Source organism: Fragaria vesca, linkage group LG1 (genome assembly GCF_000184155.1).
Source record: "Fragaria vesca subsp. vesca linkage group LG1, FraVesHawaii_1.0, whole genome shotgun sequence".
Classification (NCBI taxonomy): domain Eukaryota; kingdom Viridiplantae; phylum Streptophyta; class Magnoliopsida; order Rosales; family Rosaceae; genus Fragaria; species Fragaria vesca.
This window is the reverse complement of record NC_020491.1, coordinates 19,934,806-19,956,611: the sequence shown is the minus strand read 5'-3', so window position 1 is coordinate 19,956,611 and position 21,806 is coordinate 19,934,806. Positions and strand designations below refer to the sequence as shown.

The following is a 21,806-nucleotide window of genomic DNA, read 5'->3' as shown; positions in this document are numbered from 1 at the left end:
AAGTTGGTAATTCATCAAATATTTTGGTCTGAGGCAACTTGGCATTTCCCCCTCTCTCGACTCTAAATGGGATTCTTTAGTTTGTTCTATTACATGTATGGAAAGCTAATGATATTGAATGAAACCGATATCCTATCAGAAAAAATAAATAAAATGAATCAGACAGCAATTCTATGCAATGATCTTGATAAGGTCAACTCCTCTGCAACTGCAATTGAGAAAACATGTGTTCATACTTGTCTCTATATGTAGTTTACCACTCTCCTGCTCAAAGTGGTTATCACCTTAGGTACATTCATCCTAAGAATCATAAACATTTGCCGTTTAAGAAAATAGGATCCAATCAAATATTCAAGAACAAATAGATTACATGAGAATAAATTGTGAGAAGAAACTACTATACTTCAATAAAACTTAAAATTCATCGGCGTGTCCCCGTAAACGGTCCTTCATTATTCAGAAAACACAGTAAGGACAAGGTTCTTCATTCTTTGGAGGGAGCGTTGTTCATCTTCTTGTCGGGCATTTTTCCCTATGTTTTGTCTCTCAACCCTTCACCATATTTATGCCGAGGAGATACCGTCTCTGATTCAGAAACCAAGTCTTCATCGATCTTCCGACAAAGCTTTGCTATTCCCTGTAATGTGATTTTGAAGGCAATAAGAGAATGCTCTAGTCCAATATTCATGTGTCTCAAAACACTAGAATCAATACTTGTGTTAGGCAGCTTGTCCATCAGGCAGTGGAAACTGTTATCAGCATACATGAGATGTTCACCTATATAAACACAATCATGAGCTTCAATAAAAACAAGAGGCACTATTGTGAACTCTCTCGTCACTCCCAGTAATACGTTGTTGAATCCAGTAAAAGCCTCAGAAAGTATCAACATGTGGTCATGAATCTCAAACTGATCAGGAGCATGAGCAGTACTCATTCCAAGAGATACAAGAAATCTCTTAGCGATTCGGGGCCAGTCTTTAGACGCAAGATAAATGTCATCGTTGTCCTGCTTCATGTAATTTGTCACCACATCAGCAAATTTAAGCGTCACCGGCAACTTTCTCTCAACTTGAAAAATTCTGTCAAGTTCCAACTTTAACTCCGCTCTAGAATTCCAAAGAGGCCTGGGAATTCCCTTCAAAAATTTGCTGTATTTATCCCTGTTGGGCGCATTGTTAAGCTTTTCCATGAGGCCGCATATCGCCTCAATCAAATTGTCCAGAACATGAAATTCAACACTCTTGATTAAGGCTAACAATTTGGGCTATGTCGAAACTCGAAACCAACCAACCGAGTACCAACCTAGTTGGTATACCAAAAACTTGGTAACCGACTTAGTTGATACGGTATAGCGTACCAGTCTTGGTAACATGGTTGGTATTTGGTATTGAGATTTTCATATTATCGGTATACCGTACTAACCATGTATGTGTAATTATGCAAAAATACACATATATCTATGTAAGAAACGAGAATTGAACTTCTAATCTTTTATAAACAACCTAGAAAATGTATAATATATGTAAAGACAATTAAAATATATGTATAATATATAATATATGTATTGTTTTATATTTATAACATACTATAGATATAAATACAATTAAAATATAAAATATTTAAATTTTAGCAAGAGGCATATTTCAAAACCATGACTACTCTGATGGAAAATATGACCACATACCATCAGATCAAAGCTATCATTGCATTATATTTGTGAAAAAGTTATATCTATCACTTCATTTTTTGAGTCACAATCTAAACTTTGTAGAGACCTAAACAGATAGGAATAAGGGTAGGATGACTAATCACTTAGATTCCTCAACTAACCCTCACAACCATTTCTATCTGGACTCGAGCCCATCTGCATGCCCATATCTTATCTGGTCGACATCCTTTTTGTCCAGAGAACACCGATTACCAACCATACCAACTAAGTCGGTATACCAACATCGGTGGTTGGTTTTAGTAGAGGATTTTGCCTACCAATCATAAGTTGGTTGATACATGGTATTGGTAAATAAAGTCGGTATACCCCTACCAATTCCAGCCCTACTCTTGATAGCTTCTACGAACATCAGTGCCTGGGCGAGATGGTTTATGACCTCACACGGGAGAAGAGAAATTGGAAACTTTTTCAACACCTATAAAAAAAATATATATATATAACATTTTATCAAAAGAAAAAAAAATGACATGAGCAAGTGTTGTTAACAAGAAATTATTTGTAAAATATATAAATAAATAATGATGAAAGAGTTCCCTCCTTTTTTCTACTCACACCAGCAAAGTGAGCAAACCAAACCCATAAAACCTCTTATTTTTTTTTTTTTTTGTCCTTTTCATTTTAATAAATAATAAGTTAATAACCCAGCAGAAACTAGTAAAAGGGTGATGGTTCAATCTTGTTTAGATGCATGATGCCATGAAGTTGGACTATGGAGAGTTCTAGTTACATTGAAATTCTATTAATACAAAGTGCAATTGTAGAGGTTTTCAATGATATATAATGTTTTTATCGGATTTATGATCACATTTGAGAAATGGAAAGTTGAGCAAGAGATCTTGAAAGGCAGCTAATTCGAATTCAACGAGCAAAGTTTCCAGAAATTTGTGGATATTGAGAAGGAGATATAAGTAATCGGAACTAAAACAATTTTCCCCAAGAGAGTAAGTGATCAGTTAGAAGGTAGACAATTACATTTGGGTTACGGTGAACAACTATTTTTCCCATATTCTCTATTTTCAAAATGTTATGAAGAAGAAAAAAAATGATCTCATTTTTAGCATGGCCACACTTAGCTCTGAAGTTGATTGTGACCTTTCTTATAATGAAATTATTCTCTGATAACAAAATTCTCTGACAAGAAAAAACAAGAAAAGCTCACCAAAAACGAATTATCAATTAATCAACCTATGGCGTAAGAATAATTATGTTAAGTGTAGATACCAATTAAGTAAATAAAAGTCTAAGAATGTTATAAACTAAGAATAAGATAGAGAGAAAAGAGAAGAACAAAATGTAGGAGGAGGAAGAAGTGTCACTTTCATTCTCATTAGGCTCTTTTATATAGGAGTATAATTTACATCTTAAGGACATAACTAATGAGTATTTACAAGGACATCTACATATATTATAATATTTACAACACTCTCCCGTGGATGTCCATCAATAATATGATGTTGGACGCGTTTAGTGTTGTCTCATTAAAAACCTTGCCAGGTAATAAAAACCTTGTGGGAAAAAACATCCCTGGTCGAAGGAGAAAAAGAGTGCAACGCGCATGTGTCATAGGTAGCATACTTCTGGATGCTCCCCCTGATGAGATTCTCCCCCTGATTGTTGCAAGCTTCATGTACAGTAAATAGCGGTTCAATTTGTCTATCACTGAAGTGAGATCTTGTTCGTTTTACATACAGGGGCTCATCACAAGATTTTTATACCTGCAAAGTGAAGGCAATACCAACCGAGCTATACAATTTAATAGATCTTACCTCATGTAATAATGTTAGAAACAACCTCACATGTTCAAATTCATACATTATGTAATAACTAAGCAGTAGAAGCTAATTAACACATTACTATGTATGGTTCAAAACCATTGGAAGATCAGCATGGCATATCTAGCCACTCATATTAATATCTCTGTTTATTGATACATCTCGTATATGCTCTTCAAGAGCTCTAAGCAATTCATAACTTCGCGAAAGTTAGAATATGTAGCAACATAATCCGAATTCGGTTTTGTAGTCCAATCATAATACTCATTGAGGCAATTTTGATCACGTTAACTATAACAGAATGAGTATATATGAGCTAGTTGTAGACTATTAATTGCATGAGTTAATTTTAGTTTAACAGCCCAGCATAACGAGAGATATGCTCGCCTTTGGGCCTCCCCCTCATGCCTTTCTTCTTGGGTTCCAACCCAAGACACGTCTCACTAATGGGAGTTGTGTTTGTATGTATAAGGCACATTACGTCATTTCGCTTAGGCGATGAAGAATCTCACATTCAGACTCTCTCAGGTATTCATGAATCGATTTACATTTGAATCATTCATGTACTTGGATGCTTTAAGGATTTGATAAGAGATACGCTTAGAATGACGTTTTACTTTTAGGAAGTCTTTTAAGATTCTTATAATATACGATGACAACTACCGTAAGTCTCTCGTCAATAAATATATGTAACACTGTACTTACAGAAAATTATCATGTATAAGGAAAGATATTCGTAATCCCCATGTCTCTTGTAGACATTGTGCCATAGTGATTTATTTTCACTATGATTAATACCTTTTTATATCATGTAGGGTTAAAGGTCTAAGTATCTCATCATGTTTCAGATATTCAGTTTAGTTGGAATTGCCTCTATCCAATTTGGCCAATAATATGATTTGTCAACATTCATAATGAAACATGGTATTGCATCATACAGTCCTTAATGGTCTTGGTAACTACCATATGCAAATTTTCATCGATGATCATCATTTATAGATCCCACACATTCTTATATACATGTATTATCTACTATGAGCTTATTGATATTGGGTACCCATGCCACTTCTGGGACAAATATTGTCATTTCTACGACAACTATCTCTCATAAATGAATTATAGTTAGCGAATGTGGATCTATATTCATAATATCATAAAACATTATAGGACCTGTATAATCTTCCATTTTCAGGAGCTTAAAACTTTAGACCTAGTGGATACATTCCACTCAGATTCACGTCGTTATTCAAATGACAGTAGTGTTTTCTCTCCCCCTAACCGCGGGAATCGAACACTGTCTTATCATGACCATGCATAAAAATGCGTTTAAATGTCTATCACTTCCTTTCGAGTGAAGATGTCTATTGGCTGGTGGCGAACCCAAATCAAGTGTAAGGTCAAAAATATTAAATTCATGAGTATCAACCATATGGATGTATTTTTGTATGACCAAGATATCATCATCTAATGGTGTACTGTTAACCTTTGTATGTGTAATATTGTAGCCACCATATTAGGAACTCGAATATTTTTAATGACATTCTCGTCAGGAGAACCATGTCACGTAGATACACATTCTCCCACAAATCAAATGGGGTCAAGGTTGTTTTGTTAATATGGTTAGTCTCATAGACTTTAACCCACACAAATGTTTTTGTGCTAACATATAGTTTTGTCATCACTAGCTTTAATAAATCACTAGCTGAGATATTTCTCAAGCTCAAAATGAGACAGTAGGTAAATATTCCACAACAATTCATGTCGTTCTTCAAGAATAATATGTCTCCCCCGCATAACAAGAGGAGTGTCTCATTAAGGTGATAAACCAAAAAAGAGATGAGGCAAATGAACAATTTGCTCAAAGTAGCGTTAGCTAATGGTCATCAAGAGTTGTTACTGATTCCAAGTAACACTTTATGTAAAATATGACGTAACTCATGCCAAAATAATGTATATTTTGTTTAATGAACTGTTGTTTCATGACATTTTGTGTCTCACTTTACTATAGAATTGGACATATAATAGGCCGCATAGCGAGATATTGTGTGCTTTGGACCTCGCCTCATAATTTTGTTCTTGGGTTGCAACCCAAAATGCATCACAATATAAGGAGGTATGTGTGCATGTTAGACACATCTCCTGTCATCCCTCGGGTGAGGTAGGATCTCACATCACAGTATGTGTTACATAATCTGTAGACATTCTGGGGGCGCGCACTTAATGTAAAAATGGGATAGTATGTGCTCTTCCAAAGCCATCATTCATATATATAATCGAAACTTCATGTCCGATTTTATAATAGTAGAACTACAGGTTCTTAGAATGTTAATTGCAAGTTAATGTTGCTCGAAACTTCAGGCTTGAGTAACTCAAGTGCAACTTCAAATTCACTTTTAAATCATTGATATTTTATACTCAAAACTTGAGTTTCTGCAGTTAGAACCCCGGTAACTCTTATGAAAATTTTGAAAAATATTTCACTTGAAAATTATATGTTTAAGATATAGGATTGTTAGCCCTTATGAGTAACAATAAAGTTTAGAAGAGAAAAATAATTAACAAACTCTAAAATGGTAAGGAACAAGAATAAATAAAATGTGACAATGGAAACATCTAGTTCCATAAGAAATACAAGAACTTCTAGTCTAGTTACCTTCACGAATATGATAATCTTGTTTCTCTCCTCTAATTTCACAACAACATTGTATCAAAATAAATAGGAGCTTCAGGTCCTCATATAATTAAGGATGATAAGAAAACCATATTGTATAACTCTGAGGAGCTTCTAGTCCTTGTTGATTGCATAAGAGGGTCCAATTACCCATTTTCATTGAGAACAAGCTTGACAAAATTATGTTTTGTCAACAATGGATGACCATTGGAATTTGTATAAAAATATTCTACATATCATTGTAGATCTAAAGTGACTTAAACGGTCATGCCAAAGCATAAATGTATCGTTGTCCTTGAACTTCTGGTTCATAACATGACAATGTCTCAATAGACTTAATGGTGTGTAATATAAACCAAATAATAGGCCAACCAACTTTTTCAATACGTGGCTTTGGCTCATAATATAGGAAGTAATGAAAACATATGCCACATTCTTGTTGTTTGTGGTCCGAATATGAAATCCATTCAAACAAATATCCTTGAAACTTAGGAAATTCCTTCTTGATCTAGGAGAGTACAAAGACTCTTTAACGGGCAACTGAGTTTCATTTGGAAGACTAATGTGGGCTCTTCCGAAGCCTTCAACCAAATTGGCAATACCATATATGGTGGTCACATTAGTTAAAGAATGCACTCAGATGGAGAAAATTTCTGATCATGAAGGATTATATGTGTGGTGGCATTGTCAGCAAGACAAATATTTTCTCCAATTTTAAATTGAACGTGTTCATGATCCATGTTCATACCTTCATAATAAAATGAAATAAAATATAAGCAACAATAGAATATATTACTGCAACAAATGAAATTAAACGTAATAATACGATAACTATCATCAATGAATACCAGTCCAGAAAATCATAGATTGACACTAGTCCAGGAAAAACAACTATGTTGTACCATTACTTTTCCAATCAAAATAGAGTGAGATGAAGAAGATAACTAATTGACTCGTAAAGATACGATAAGCTCCGCTAGAAACTTAGTGGAAAACAAACTTTTATATGTACACTTTACCTGATCGTCAGTTACTAGACCAAAGCCAATAATAAGGAAATTACTAGATGCAAAGCATGTTACGCGTTGGAAAGAGAAGAAGATGCCCGATCATGACGGAAGATAAAATTTTGTTTTATTATCACATAATTATAAAAATGAAATTAAGAACCGTTATTAATAAGAGTAATTTACACAATAGTAAGATAATGGTGATAGAAATCATGGTAATAAAAAAACTATTGATAACAACCCCGAATAATAAAAATGGTAATATGAAGAGTCATTAAAAAAATAACTTATCACATGATGGTAGTAAACTGAGTTAATTATTTCAGTAACTCCCACATTAAATCAATAACTCACACATCAATTCAATAACTCCCACATAATGCAAGTAAAAGAATGGTAATAGTCTCATTAACATGGTTGCAACTTGCAACTAATGTTCATTACTACAACAATAATAGCTATAATCAAATATCATCATTTGTTGATCATATCAACATGTTTCTCATTGTCCACAAATTGTCCAAATGAATCTCAATGAGACTATTAGTACGTATGATTGAATTTAGCTTTATTGCCTTTGTCAGAGGGCTTCGTAGAGAGCCACTAAATGTTAAGGCATGCGTCAAAAATGGTTACTATAGCTACATCTATAGCCATATCAGGATCCATATTAGAAGACGCAAATGTGTCCATTCATGGCTCTTGGTAGAACAATGGTTCTTAGTGTCTTATATTGAACATGTGTTCAAAAGTTCCATAAAATTATCCATAAAAATGCATAGAATTGCACCATGATATTGCAAAACTCATCCAAACAAATGGGAATAAGAACCATAGATTCTTGATCTAAATCAATAATATATAGATCACCTATAAACTCATAAACTCATAGATCATGGTTCATGGTCTTAAGCAATAATCTTGCATCAGAGACCACATTGATCATGGATCCAATTATGTTGTTTAGAATTTCATGTTCATAAGAAAAAAATATCAATATCGAAACTTCAGGTTCGAATCTTGTGAACAATGGATCACATGTACATGCATAAAACTTCAGGTTTATGCTTACACAATTAGATCTCCAAGTCTAATGTAATTTTGACCTTCAGGTTCACAATCTCAAAATGATTATTAGCGAAACTTCAAGCTCACTAATATAAGCAATTGTAAACATAGAATTGAGCAATACAAACAAAGTATATATGTAGACAAGATATAATCAAAATAGAAGCGAACTCATAGATCGTGAGTATGAATAATAAGCAACAAAAGTTACATCAATATCTCATAGATCGTCATGGAGTTCATAGAACGAATGAGCGAAATCGTACTGATAACGTGTTATAAACTAAGAATAAGATAGAGAGAAAAGAGAAGAACAAAATGCAGGAGGAGGAAGAAGTGTCACTTTCATTCTCATTAGGCTCTTTTATATAGGAGTATGATTTACATCTTAAGGACATAACTAATGAGTATTTATAAGGACATCCACATATATTTAATATTTACAACAAAAAACATGTTATCAGACGTACCAAAGCTATGTGTGGATCTGCTTTGCATCTTGCCTCAAGAAGTATTCGACTGCGTTAACACGACTAATAATCCCTATCCGTTCCTCCCTCCTCTTTACTTCTAACGCATCACCGATGCTAAACTCGTCAACAATTCCTCGCAAGAAAGAGCGAGCTTCTTTCTTTGACTCCCCTGGGATTTCCGGCAAGTTTTTCAATATCCAACTCATCTCACAACACTGACATCCAGGACAAATAATAGCATATTAGTTTAATTAAACAAAATCAAAGCAAATGATATCTATAATCTAAGTATGTGCGATCGAGATCGAAGTATATATATATATATTTAAAAGTATGTACTAATCTGTGATTAAATTGGAACCGGACGGAGCTTCATACCGAAACTAGAACGGTGTAGTAGATTAAGCCATAGTCAGTGTAACAAGGGGACTGCGACGTCAGAAGAGCCCTCAAATCTGAAAGTTTTGTTTCACCAGTAGCATCTTTGGTGGTAGCCTTAACTACCCTCGGCCTCTGCAAGAGGGCTATTAAGGGTCGACTTTGGGATTTTGGAGGCGTAATATTAGGGTTGAAGAAGAAGCATGAAATTTGGCTGTTTTTCGGAACCCTAACCCTAACCCTAGAAGCCATCTCCGGGTTCGTGAACGCATTGAGGTCCATGATAGAACTCATAACGTTTTTGTTTTGGTTTATGGTAATCATAGCTTGGCCTGGCTGTTACTTATAGAGAGGTGACTCAATTAGAATGGAAGTTGTAGACACATCCAATGCGGCAGCATAAACTTCATTTTTTTTCTTTTCTTTTCCACTTTTTTTTCTCTCTCAGACAACGTAATGTAAAATTTTTAAGATTAAATTCATTTTACCCTATGAGATTTTTTAATTTTCATAAATCATGCTCAATTACTTAAATTCCGTCTTATTTGGTGATGTAAAATCATACTCTGAAGAGCGCCAAAAACATACTCTATAGCAGTACCACGATCTAACATGGGTCAACATTCTAACATGTAAATTTTGAAGTTGATGCATGGGAAACTTAGCTCGATCACCTGTGTATTCAGGGCACAACTATTTGGTCCTATGAAAGATCAGAACTCTCGGTGCATAAATGTTGATGAGGACATATATAGAGGCTCCAGTGTTTAAGCGCTTAATTGGGTTTTTTTGGTTATGATGTGTATGTGTATATGTATCAAGCTAGCTATATATGATGTATATGTCTTTTTTTGGTTATGATGTGTATGTGTCATCACCCTTTTAACTAATGCTCATTGTATGTTTCTGAAAAGATTCCGATCAAAGCATGTCAACTGACAAATATGGCTACTGTGATGTGTTCTTCAGCTTAGCAATATTGGTTATTGTTTGGAAGTCATCTACACTTATGTTCATTGTTGTCAACCGTTACTAAACATGCTTAATTTGTTAAAAGCACTCTCGAGTCTCAAGCAGAAGCTTAGTATTTTTGAACTCTTTTGTTTCATCTATAAAAGTTGTTGCTATGGATCGATCGGATGGTCTATTAAAAATATTGTAACAATTTTGTACATCCCGACTCAATGCCTGTGAATGAACCAGTGTTACACAACGTAAAGGAAGAAGGATTCGAATTTGAGGTCTCATCTAACATTACAGAGAGATTAGTTAATTAGTGTCAAACATAGTTAAAATGTGTAGTTAAATTTGAATTAAAGTGCAATTAATACATAATCACATAACATGCGGGAGCGAAAACCAGCTATAATCCACATTATAGTATGCTTTGATATTGGTGGCGTAAAATGGCTACAACTTCTTTTAGCTATAGTCAGCTGATAACAAAATTTCTCCAGGAAAAATGAACAATGATAAGCAAAAAACTTCACATGAAAAACTAATAGATCATGTCACGCACCATATCTAGCATTTAGATGATAGGATCTTATGAGTAATTACCTGGGTGATAAAACATGATAAATCCATATGTGGTCAGGCTATGTTAGGACCAAGAAGATATCCCATTTATATTAGTTAGATAATTTGCGTAAATACAAAAACAAAACAAAAAACACATTTGAATGTTCGCACAAGGCCCTCCTGCAAAACATTCAACCTTACACTCTAACCCGAAGAAAAGTTCCAATTCGGTCTTCTCCTCTCCCTTTCTTCTCATCAACAATTTGCCGCACCTCAGCCCCAATATCCTCCGCAACCTCTTGAATATAACACGGTGAAACAAATTTAATGGTCCAAGAAACACCTTCTCCCCATTAAGTCTGTAGTACTCTCACTGTTCCACTGCTCCACTGTCCAGCATTCAATAGATGATTGCTCCCCAAGAAACCGCCACGTGTCCTCTTCGCATCTTCCTTGATACACTCCTCCTTCCTAAATCCCCAAAATACCCACCCTACTTCTCACCCCACCAACTACTCTCCCCGTAATAACCCCAAACCTCGACTACCCTTTTCGTCCACTAAAACCCTGTTTCCTTCAAAAACCCGATTGGCTTCCCTCTCTCTTCCATTTCTTAAACCCAAAAAAGGAAAACCTTTGAGCGAAAAGAAATGGATAATCCGGTACCCGAATCCGAAAAGCTTCCCGGAATCGCCGCCAATCTCCTCTGCGACGGCGACTTCTCTTCCTGCCGCAAATTCGCTCTCTTTGCCCGACGCTACAACCCGGACAACCCCATCCCGGACCGCATCCTCGCCGTCGCCGACGTCTTGCTCGCCGAGAAACGCCGCGACCCGAATGACTGGTACCCCATTTTGCAGCTGACCCGACCCGACTCGGGAAACCGCCGACTCGTTCGGACCCAGTTCGAGAAGCTCACGGCGCTCCTGAACCCGGAAAACAACTCCTTCCCTTTTTCCGACGAGGCGCTCCAGCTGGTTATCCGGGCCTGGGCCGCTGTGTCCGACCCGGGGGAAGAGACCCGTCTCCGAAATGGGCCCAAGAACCGGCCGGAAAGCCAGAATTGTGAAGAGGGTCTCGCCGGAGAGACGTTCTGGACGGTGTGTCCTTACTGCTATGGGATGTTCATGTACAAGAAGGTGTTCGAGGAGTGTTGCCTGAGGTGTCAGATTTGCCGGAAGGCTTTTCACGGCGCGGCGATCAGGCCGCCGGCGCCGGAGATTTTGGTGGAGGGGAAGGAGCAGTACTATTTCACTTATGGGTATTTTCCTATGGAGTATAGTGAGGACCCAAAAAAGAGTGATGAGGATTTAAAGAAAAAGAAGAGTGAAGTGGAGGGTGTTTGTGTTGTGGAGATTTCTGATGATGATGAGGAGGTGGTGGTGGTGAAGAATGTGGGTGGTGGAGGGGGGTTTTCGGGTGGAGGGAAGGCCCCGGTGAAGAGAATGAAGGCGCCGGCGAGGCGGATGAAGGGATTGAAGACGAAAACAGTGGTGAGGAGCACCAAGAAGAGAATGGGGAATGTGGTGAGCGGGAGGGTTGGGGTGGGGAAGGAGGTTGAGTTGGGTGGTGAGTGTGGAGATGGGGATGGTGAGATGGATGGTTTGGAGTTTTATGAAGGTAAAGATGATGTCTTTGGTGGAATTGGGGATAGTCCATGATAGGAGAGGGTTTGGAAATGTGTAGGGGTTTTGAGTTGAAAGAAAACCTCAGGTGTTTTGTGGTGACTACTAGACTAGTCATCACTCATCAAACAAGGGTGTTTTAATCTCATGGTAGAAATTAGAGATAAGTAGTTCTGTGATCAAGGTAATAGCTGACCAACTTTTACTAGTGAAGTAGTGGATTGACCATTGAGTGTATCTATATATGCTCTGGTTTGCTTTTGTTGTCCCTGACTGGGTTTTCATGCTCAGATTGACCTGGAAGTAAATGAATTGTGCTTTTGAAAAGCATGCGTTGCTTTATATTATATGCTCAGTCCTCTTGATTGAATAATGTTTGATGTGAATTTCTTTTTTACATCCTGCTCTCCTTAGGAGTAATTGCCTTACTAGCTTGGTGTTTTCATTTGTTTCTGAGTGTCTTGTTCAGCTATTATCTTCTACTGTTAATGTGGGTTAACTACCAAGCAGTAACTAGTTAACCCTACCTCAATGTGCCTTTCAGTGACGGTTGGTCATCTATCTTGTTTTCGAAATCTTATTTGGAGTTTTGACAATGTCATTGCTAGATTCATGTTTGTGGGCTTAGACTGTATACAAATCAATTATGAGTATGATACGGTGTTTTAGAATGGAAAGTTGAGCATTAGAGTTAACACATGTCAGGTCAACTGCCAATTATGGCTACTGTGATGTGTTCTTCAGCTTAGCAATATTGGTTATTGTTCTGAAGTCGTATACACTTATGTTCATTGTTGTCAACCATTACTAAACATGCTTTAAGCACTCTCAGGTCTCAAGCAGAAGCTTGATACAAAATAAGCAAGTGTTTAGTATTTTTGAATTCTTTTGTTTCACCTATAAAAGTTGCTATTGATGGTCTATAAGAAAATCTTGTAACAGTTTTGTTCAATCTCGGCGTTTCCATTGTTCTTCTTTTATTTTTTGAATATCCATAGGCATCTATATCTTTATGGAGGCAGCTAGGGGAGCCCCCTTCATCCATTCTTCAATAACATCCCAACTCAATGCCTGTGTAGTCTAGAAAAAGTGCCTGTGTAGTCTAGCAAGTGAATGAACCAGTGTTACAGTGTTAAAGGAAGAGGGATACGAATTTGAGGTCTCATCTAACATTACAGAGAAATTAGTTAGTGTCGATCATTGTAGTTAAATTTGAGTTAAAGCGCAATTAATACAGAATTACAGACAACACGCGGGAGCAAAAATCAGCTATAATCCACACTATAGCACGCTTTCATATTGAGGCCTAAAATGAGTACGATCTTCTTTGTTAACCAGCTGATAACAAAAATTTTCCAGGAAAACTGAACAATGATAAATAAGAATCTTCACATGAAAAACTAATAGATCATGTCACGCACCATATCTAGCATTTAGATGACAGGATCCTATAAGTAATAACCTGGATGATAAATGATATTTACTAGGTCTGATTAATTTGTCATGATTGTCTTCATTAAAATGAAGATATTTTCTACCTTGGCATAGTGGCTTTAATGGAGAAATATCATACAGTGATTACAGTCTAATTCAGTTATTCTTGAAAGCCCTCGTTGCAGAACATTTCCTATATAACAGAGAAATTTGTCTTTCCCTCCATTGTTTTATTGTAATTCCTTCAGTTGTTTTTCTGCAAGAGGTAGCATTCCTCTCTTTGCTGATATTGGTCATTTCCCTTTCTTTTCCAATTTGTTTTGTTCTATTTGCACTTTTGTTTGATCTGTTAATATTGTTCTGATTCTTGTTTGAAACCATGTTTACACAGGTAAAAGCTAGCAAAAGTAAGATATGTCGATGGGTTCCGCCCCAAGCTATTTTTCCAAGCAAATTGGCTTCCCTCAACGCTATGGTATAGGTCAAGTGAATAGCATCTACAGCAAAAAATTCACTAAATCATTATCAACAGCAGAAGCCAAAGTATTTTCGGCCAAGAAACACAGTGAGTCAGAGAGAAGACGAAGGATGCGGATCAATAGTCAATATGCAGCTCTTCGTAAAATCCTTCCAAACTTGATCAAAGTAATTATTTTTTCCTCTTGACATGTATTTGATGAGGCAGAATCATATATCAAATTGTACATACAACAAGCTACAATGCTACATAGCAAGGGATGCTTTCTCTTACTAGCAATAGTTTACGATATAGAGTGTGATGTATAGTTTATATTTACCATATGTTACATACAGATGGACAAGGCTTCTGTGCTCGCTGAGACCGTCCGACAAGTAAGGGAGCTAAAGAAGGTGGTAACAGACATTGACGCAGCATGTCGTGGCAGTGGCAGTGAGTGTGTTATTCCCAGCGGGGTTAACAAGTTGAGTTTAGAGAAGTGTGAAGGCAAGCAAGAAGGTCTTGTGAAGGCAACATTTAGCTGCGAAGATAGGGCAGGGCTGATATCGGACATGACTAGGGAATTGAGGTCAAGGAAAGGGAAGGTGGTGAAGGCGGAGATGGTGACAGTAGGTGGGAGGACTAAGATTGTGCTGTGGGTGAAAGGGTTGGGGGCTGGAAGTGAAGGGATAGTGTCCCTTAAGAAGGCCTTAAATAAGGTGATTGTTGACAGGCCAAGCATTATTCAGAAGCTACATCTCCCTAAGCGACTATGATCCAAGGATGTTTATTATACAGGAGCTTGCAACACTCGCTGCTAACCCAGAGGACAAGCAAAAGTATGTTTATATATCTTACATTCTTAATTAAGAGAGTTCCTTAACTTGGATATGGGATTTATCATTTGCCTCCCAATAGACAAGCATATTGTGTTGTGTATGTCGACAACTCAAATTAAGGATGTATCTTACCTTTTCAACAATGTTTTTCTTTTGGGAGCAACCTTTTTTTTTTTCTTTTGGGGCAACGGAACACCGAATCCATTGATATAACATCATGATAACCTCACTCAGAGCAAATCCAACAGATTCCTTAAATTGTTTGATTTTCTTTATTTTGGGGAATATAAGGTCATTTTCCACTCCAACAGCTTCCCTATCTCATTCTCTAAAATAGAGAAAGAGATGAAAAAGAAGCTTTGCTTCCCTATATTTACAGATTCTCTAAAAATATTTAGGGAAAGAAGAATTAAATGTTGCACATTCTTCAAGGCTCAAAGATAAGAAATAAAACATAATTTATTCTAAAAAAATAAACTTTTATATTTTTATACTTATTATTATATTGTAATAAATGAGGATTATTATTGTAATAAATATTTGAATCTTTAAAATAGGGAAACTGTTGGATTTGGTATACAAAATTTTTAGAGATTTTGAGTTTTACTTTCCTATTGTGTAGAAAATATAAAGAAGCTCTTGGACTTGCTCTCAGTCAATAGACAATCCTACGATTTGTTTTGCCAAAAAAAAAAATTATGATGCTTACTTATTGAAACCCAAACTAAAAACTAGTCAACAACAAAAAAAAACCCAAAATGCAAAAGATTAAAATTTCAAAAAATAAAAACGAAGGTATTAAACTGGACTCGTATACATAAAACCCAAGATTAGAGGACTACCCTAAATTAATCTTTTGTCACCTAAGACCCAACGGTGTACTATGCAAGGAATAGGGCAAGCTACCCTCTAAATCTAGGGCATTCAAGACTTCAAGACCTAAACAGCCTGCTAGATGGCTGCATCCTCCACCGAGCGCTCAACCATGGTGCCCATACAAGAGAGCTTTAATATTAAGTAGGCTATGGATCTTGTGATGAGAAGGAGAGCTACTACTAATCAAATCAACCAGTACTTCTTCAGTATTCGAATTCGAACAAAAGAAAGTTAAATACTTAATCATATATACATTTTATGGTAATTAAGAAAGTTTTCGGTCCAAAGTTTTAATTTCCTCTTTCGATACGTCGTTTGATGAATAAGCTTACTATATTGCCATATATGCAGCAATCGATCAATAGACACCTACGTATTTTCTCAATATCAAAAAAATAATAATGGTTAGTATGAGTTGGATGAGCTACGTTAAGTAATGTCCTAGCTAGAAGGATAGGTGGCAGGCTAGGGTAGGTTTGAATATACTGTATATACAAAGGCTTCGAATCTTGTTGAGAAGGTGAACTAAACCAGTACTTCTGTACACAACCCCAACTAGATTTCATCAACCATCAAGGACCTTTCGATTTCCATTCCCTTTAAATACCTATTACATCTGTTATACTCTTCATTCCTGCATCTGATACATAACTTCCTCCTATACTTGAATTGAAGAACAAACCTAGCTCGCTAGATTTTTCTGCTCTTGTTTTGAACCAACATGGCAGGTTTCCAGCATTGCTTCCTGGTTTCCATGATGGTAGCGGCATTGTGCTTGTCTAGCATCAATACGAGCTTCGCGGCTCGACACCTTCTGCAGGCTGCTCCAGCATTACCACAGCCTATAATTCCGTCTCTTCCCAAGGTTACGTTGCCTCCACTGCCTACCTTGCCAACAGGACTGCCTAAACCAACATTGCCAACCTTCCCAACCAGCAACCCCATCCCACCTCTGCCAAAAACCACATTGCCACCATTGCCAAGCACCCAAATCCCATCTCTGCCAAAACCTACCTTGCCAACATTTCCAAGCACGGTTCCTAAGGTGACACTTCCTCCACTTCCAGCTACTCCTTTTCCCACCATCCCGACCAAGATCCCCAGCATTCCAACCACAATTCCAACTATTCCTTCTCCTCCTTCAAATTAAATAGATAGCGCGCCTTTGCGCAAGTGTTGGACATCGATCGCCTCTGAATGCTACTATTTTTTCATCCTTACGATGGTTCTACACGAATATCAAAGGGTTCATAGATTGTAATGGACTTCTTTGAATTCATGGAACCTGCAGCAGTTCTATACTTCTGTGCTTCTTTTTTTTTTTGGTCGTTATGCCTTCTGTGCTTTGTATTTTTAATTTTATGCATGTACCTTACTTTGCCGTATGGAATTTAATTCTTTTCATGTATCCAGCTGAATGCATTATGTTATATTATTCGATCACTCTCTCATATGTAATGTGAGTTTTTGTATACTTGTTTCTCCTCTATTATTATTTATAATTTCTATTTACTCGGTTTTATGAGCTAGCAGCTCACAGCTAGATTAAAAGCTCTGAAATGCTTATCTTAATTATGTGGGTATTGCAACTTATCAGTGTATATATAGATTATCATTTAATTGCAATATGAGTTAAAATTGGACGGAAAGCTAAACGTACTATTATGCATGCTAAATCGCATTGTTTACAAACTAATAATCAGAAATATCAATTGGATTATCCTACATTTGAACAAGCCAACGACAAATCTATCACGCTTGAAGTTATAGTTATACCAAATGATACTATTTGAATTTTATTTCTTCTAATATCTTAAAAGTATATTAGTTAGCAAGGAAAGTCTCAGTTGCTAAGGTTTCAAGTTTGTACATTGAGATACTTTATTCTTACTTTCATCCCATATTTGTGTTAATGAACGTCATACTTTTTACCCTTAATTATATGTTCCTCATATAAATAGGATGACCACGGGATCCTGAAAATATGTAGTCAATTAATTAATATATGTGTTGCGAGTTACGGGTATGTTTACCTACTGAGATCAGCCAACTTCCTAAGATAGATGACTGCATATGGTATTTGGTTCGGTCACTATTTCAATCGATCTAATCTTCACAATCTAACACTACAAAGATGATGTAATGAAGTAAATCTTTTCCTACCTAGATCGATCGATCATTTGATGTCTTGCAAGAGTAAACCAAGAAAGAACACACTCAGAACATATATGACAGGCTCGTTGAATATCCTTCTTCACACAATAAGCCTTTCACATTCATCAACAGAAAAACAAATATTGATGGTAGAAGAAGCCGCGATGACCTCTGGTTTCCTATATATCTTCCAAGGTCCTCCATAAAACTTTCCCTATCTGCATCTGTAGGATGATCTTTCCCATGGTCTTCTTTCTACTTTTCATTGTATAGCTGCTCCCCACAAGCAGAGAAGCAGAGCCAAAGACCCAACTTGGGCTTGGATCGTGACCAAAGGTGTATACGGCTTGGATCAGAATACCAAATGTAGAATAATGAAATAATTCAGTTCTTTTTCAACCTAAAAACTGTTATCTGAACACTATTAATTTATTATACAAGAATTTTAGATTTTGAATTATTAATCCCTTAATTATATCCCAAAACATCATCCATAAAAAACTACGACACTCGCATGGAGAAATGAAACCTCACCTCCCCTGTCTACACCTTGTCCGCAGTTCATGAAATGACAAAGAAATCACCATCTTTGCCACCCGGGCACCTAAACAATGTTACAACTATGAATCAATTATGGCAACAAGGTACACACTCGATGTCAGGCCCTTATCTTAAATCCTATATATGACACCTTGAATTTCCTTTCCGGCAAAATCGAAACAACCAGTGCACATCACACGATGGTGTCCACCATGAAAATCGCCCATGGGATAGTAAACACCACTAGTTGGGTGGTAACTCAAGTATGACCGGATGAACTAGCTAGGGCAACATGGCAACCTTAACCACTCATCAAAATGACTAGTGAATGATACCATATTAATTTTCACATATGTTAATTTCTTCTCATATCTCAATACATTCAATTTAATCAATAGAAATTATTAAACATGTTGAGAGTTTTGAGATATGCATGGTTTTTTAGTAGATGGCCAGACGTATTCAAGATACTTCCTTTTTTTTCATCCTAGACATGTGTGCTACTGGTCTTCTAAATTTTATAGATATCCCCCATATATACAAATGTGATGATCTCTCAACCTCATGAAAATCCTTATCATTCTAACTAATTGTTAACTTTTCATGACCAAAGAAAAATAAAATTTCTATATATCAAAAAAAATATATATTATGTAACATTCAGGTGTGGAATAATTGTCCACATGAGTAAAGTGGATATTAATTAATCCCATTTGGAACATGAGTAAAAGTTTTCTAAACTTTGCCTATGGCACATTTGGATCGGGTTACAGTTGTTGTTCCATCAAACTAAACAACGCAACTAAAATTTATAGAAACCGCACTCTCAAATCCTCTGAACAATTATATATTTATATCAACTAACTACTAAATTTCTCATCACCTAAGATAGCAGAATTTTCCAAAGAATTAAAGGATTATCGATCACGTACTAGTGAAAATGCTAGATGCTGCACACATTGCAGCTATCGAGTCCTAGTCATAGTATTAACAACATAATTGGCAGACTGACATTTTACATCTCTGGTGTGACATAGCATTAGATGACTAAAACGAGTTTTTTCTTTTCTTTTCTTTTTCTTTTGAAGACTAAAATGAGTTGTGCTTACGCGAGTTGAAGCCATTATTTTGGGTTAGTATTGGTGTGACTTTAGGAACAATGAAGTTAGGGAGGTGAGCTAATAGGTGCTTTCTCCCTCTTCCTGCAACCACAACTCATCAAACTCATGCAGAATCTTTTGACATATCTTCCCCATAAAAACCGATCAAGTGTTGCCTTCTCTTCACAACAAGACAGCACCATTTTGTGGATGATATTTCCCTTTGCAGCTCCCTTAAGCTCAACCATGACTACTCTTCACAAGCAGTTCTTCGTTCTATCTTTGCTCGCAGTTTTATCGCTCTCGAGCATCCAAATGAGCCAAGCAGCTCGTCACCTCTTGGACACAGCAGCAGCTCCTCCACCAGCACTGCCAGTAGTGCCCGCGATTCCCTCTCTGCCCAAGACTGCATTGCCTCCACTACCCTCGGCACCAACACTGCCCAAGGCCACATTGCCACCATTGCCCTCAAACCCCTTGCCTGCACTTCCAACTACCCCAACTCTTCCAAAAGCCACATTGCCACCATTGCCATCTACTCCATTGCCTACACCACCTACCACCCCAACTGTAATCCCATCTCTGCCAAAATCAGCATTGCCTACAGTGCCGAAAACCCCCTTGTCCGCCACGACACTACCTCCATTGCCAGCCAGCTCACTACCAACACTGCCCAAGGCCACATTGCCGCCCTTGCCTTCACTTCCGACTGCCCCAACTCTGCCAAAGGCCACATTGCCGCCATTGCCATCGTTGCCGAAACCAGCATTGCCTACAACACCCTTGCCTACTACACTACCTCCACTTCCAGCAAACTCACTGCCCACACTCCCGACGACCATCCCCAATGTTCCATCCGCAATTCCTTCCATTCCATTCCTCTTTCCACCCCCATCAAACTGAACCTCATTTTCAATGTGATCCTGCATGCATGTGATAGTTCTCGGATGTGCTGAACATTTTCCATTTTTCCAGATATATATTCTTGTGCTCCTTATGTATTACTTGTTAGAGTTTTTCTTTTAATGATTTCGTGGTTTTTGCTCTTTGGGTTTCACCAGAGTGAGTATTTATAAATTGATATTGTATTCTATGTTCTTATATATTGCATGTACATCACTATTTCCCTTATGTTAGTGCTTGTTACTTGCTGTGTTTCAAATAGTTAAGGAGCTGGGTTTCATCTTCGTGCTCAGGATTATTGCCCTATCGATCCGAAAGTATAGTTCGCTAGCTATTGACATTAAGAACTTAGGAAGACAATTCCCAAGTACCATTATGAAGTAGATGGCACAATAACATGCATACAAGAAATTATTTAATCATGAAAGGGATCAAAAATGATCTCAAAATACATCTTACAAACAGCTTTAAAATAATGATTTGTTGAACTATAAACCGTACATGGATATTCATTCTCAAAAAAAAAAAAGAAAAAAAATGTACATGGATTGTTATATATGTGAGTGTTTGTCACATACTTTGATTAATTAGTTTGAGTACAAATTTCGGAACAAGAGAATGTATTTCTACAATAGTTTATTATATCATGGGTTATTATAACTGAAACATATGGTTATTGGGGTTGAAGTTAAGATCAAACGAATATGATTTTCTCTTATTTTTGTGTGAAAGCAGGCCATATGTAGCTGCCTCATTGGGTAAGATACCAAAATGACCTCCCAAATCTAAATGCCTTTGAATTAAATCAACCACTAATCATAATATCGGCTGGAGCAAACCAAATGAAAAGAAAAACTTATTTAAATCGATTGTTTTTCTTTTGTTATTTTATAAGAAAATGTTTATAAAAGGTTCTATGATCCTGGAGGATTCCATAGAAGTGATTGATCTCTATTCCTTTCTCACCCTGGGCTGCCATCTCAATTACACTATTAAGCTTCTTGATAGGAATATCATACATTAATTCAAAACATGTTCTAGGATATTCTCTATGTGTGCCTTGGCCTTATACCAATAGGATATGTAGTTAGACTAGATCTATGTATTCATATCCTTACCATATTGATATTGTGTAATTCCCTATATAAAGGGCTCCTATCAATGAATAAGATGACTCTCTTGCTATCTCTTTGTCTCTACACTTTATTCTTCATCACGTTATCATGCACTTTGTTCTAACCCTAGAGCCAATA

The 21,806-nt window shown here is 36.8% G+C and overlaps 3 protein-coding genes across 3 annotated transcripts; 2 read left to right on the top strand and 1 right to left on the bottom strand.

Annotated features, from left to right (window-relative positions):
- Window positions 1-532: 532 nt before the first annotated feature.
- Window positions 533-1,192, bottom strand: LOC101310842. The gene has a single exon (XM_004289481.1). It carries the CDS (start codon window positions 1,190-1,192, stop codon window positions 533-535), a length of 660 nt encoding a protein of 219 aa, XP_004289529.1.
- A 10,083-nt stretch (window positions 1,193-11,275) lies between these two features.
- On the top strand, window positions 11,276-12,286 carry LOC101310559. The gene has a single exon (XM_004289480.1). The coding sequence runs from the start codon at window positions 11,276-11,278 to the stop codon at window positions 12,284-12,286; it is 1,011 nt and encodes a 336-aa protein (XP_004289528.1).
- Window positions 12,287-14,098: 1,812 nt separating this feature from the next.
- On the top strand, window positions 14,099-14,917 carry LOC101310270 (transcription factor bHLH131-like). Its single transcript, XM_004289479.1, has 2 exons — window positions 14,099-14,329; window positions 14,498-14,917. Exons 1-2 carry the CDS (start codon window positions 14,099-14,101, stop codon window positions 14,915-14,917), a joined length of 651 nt encoding a protein of 216 aa, XP_004289527.1.
- Window positions 14,918-21,806: the final 6,889 nt, after the last annotated feature.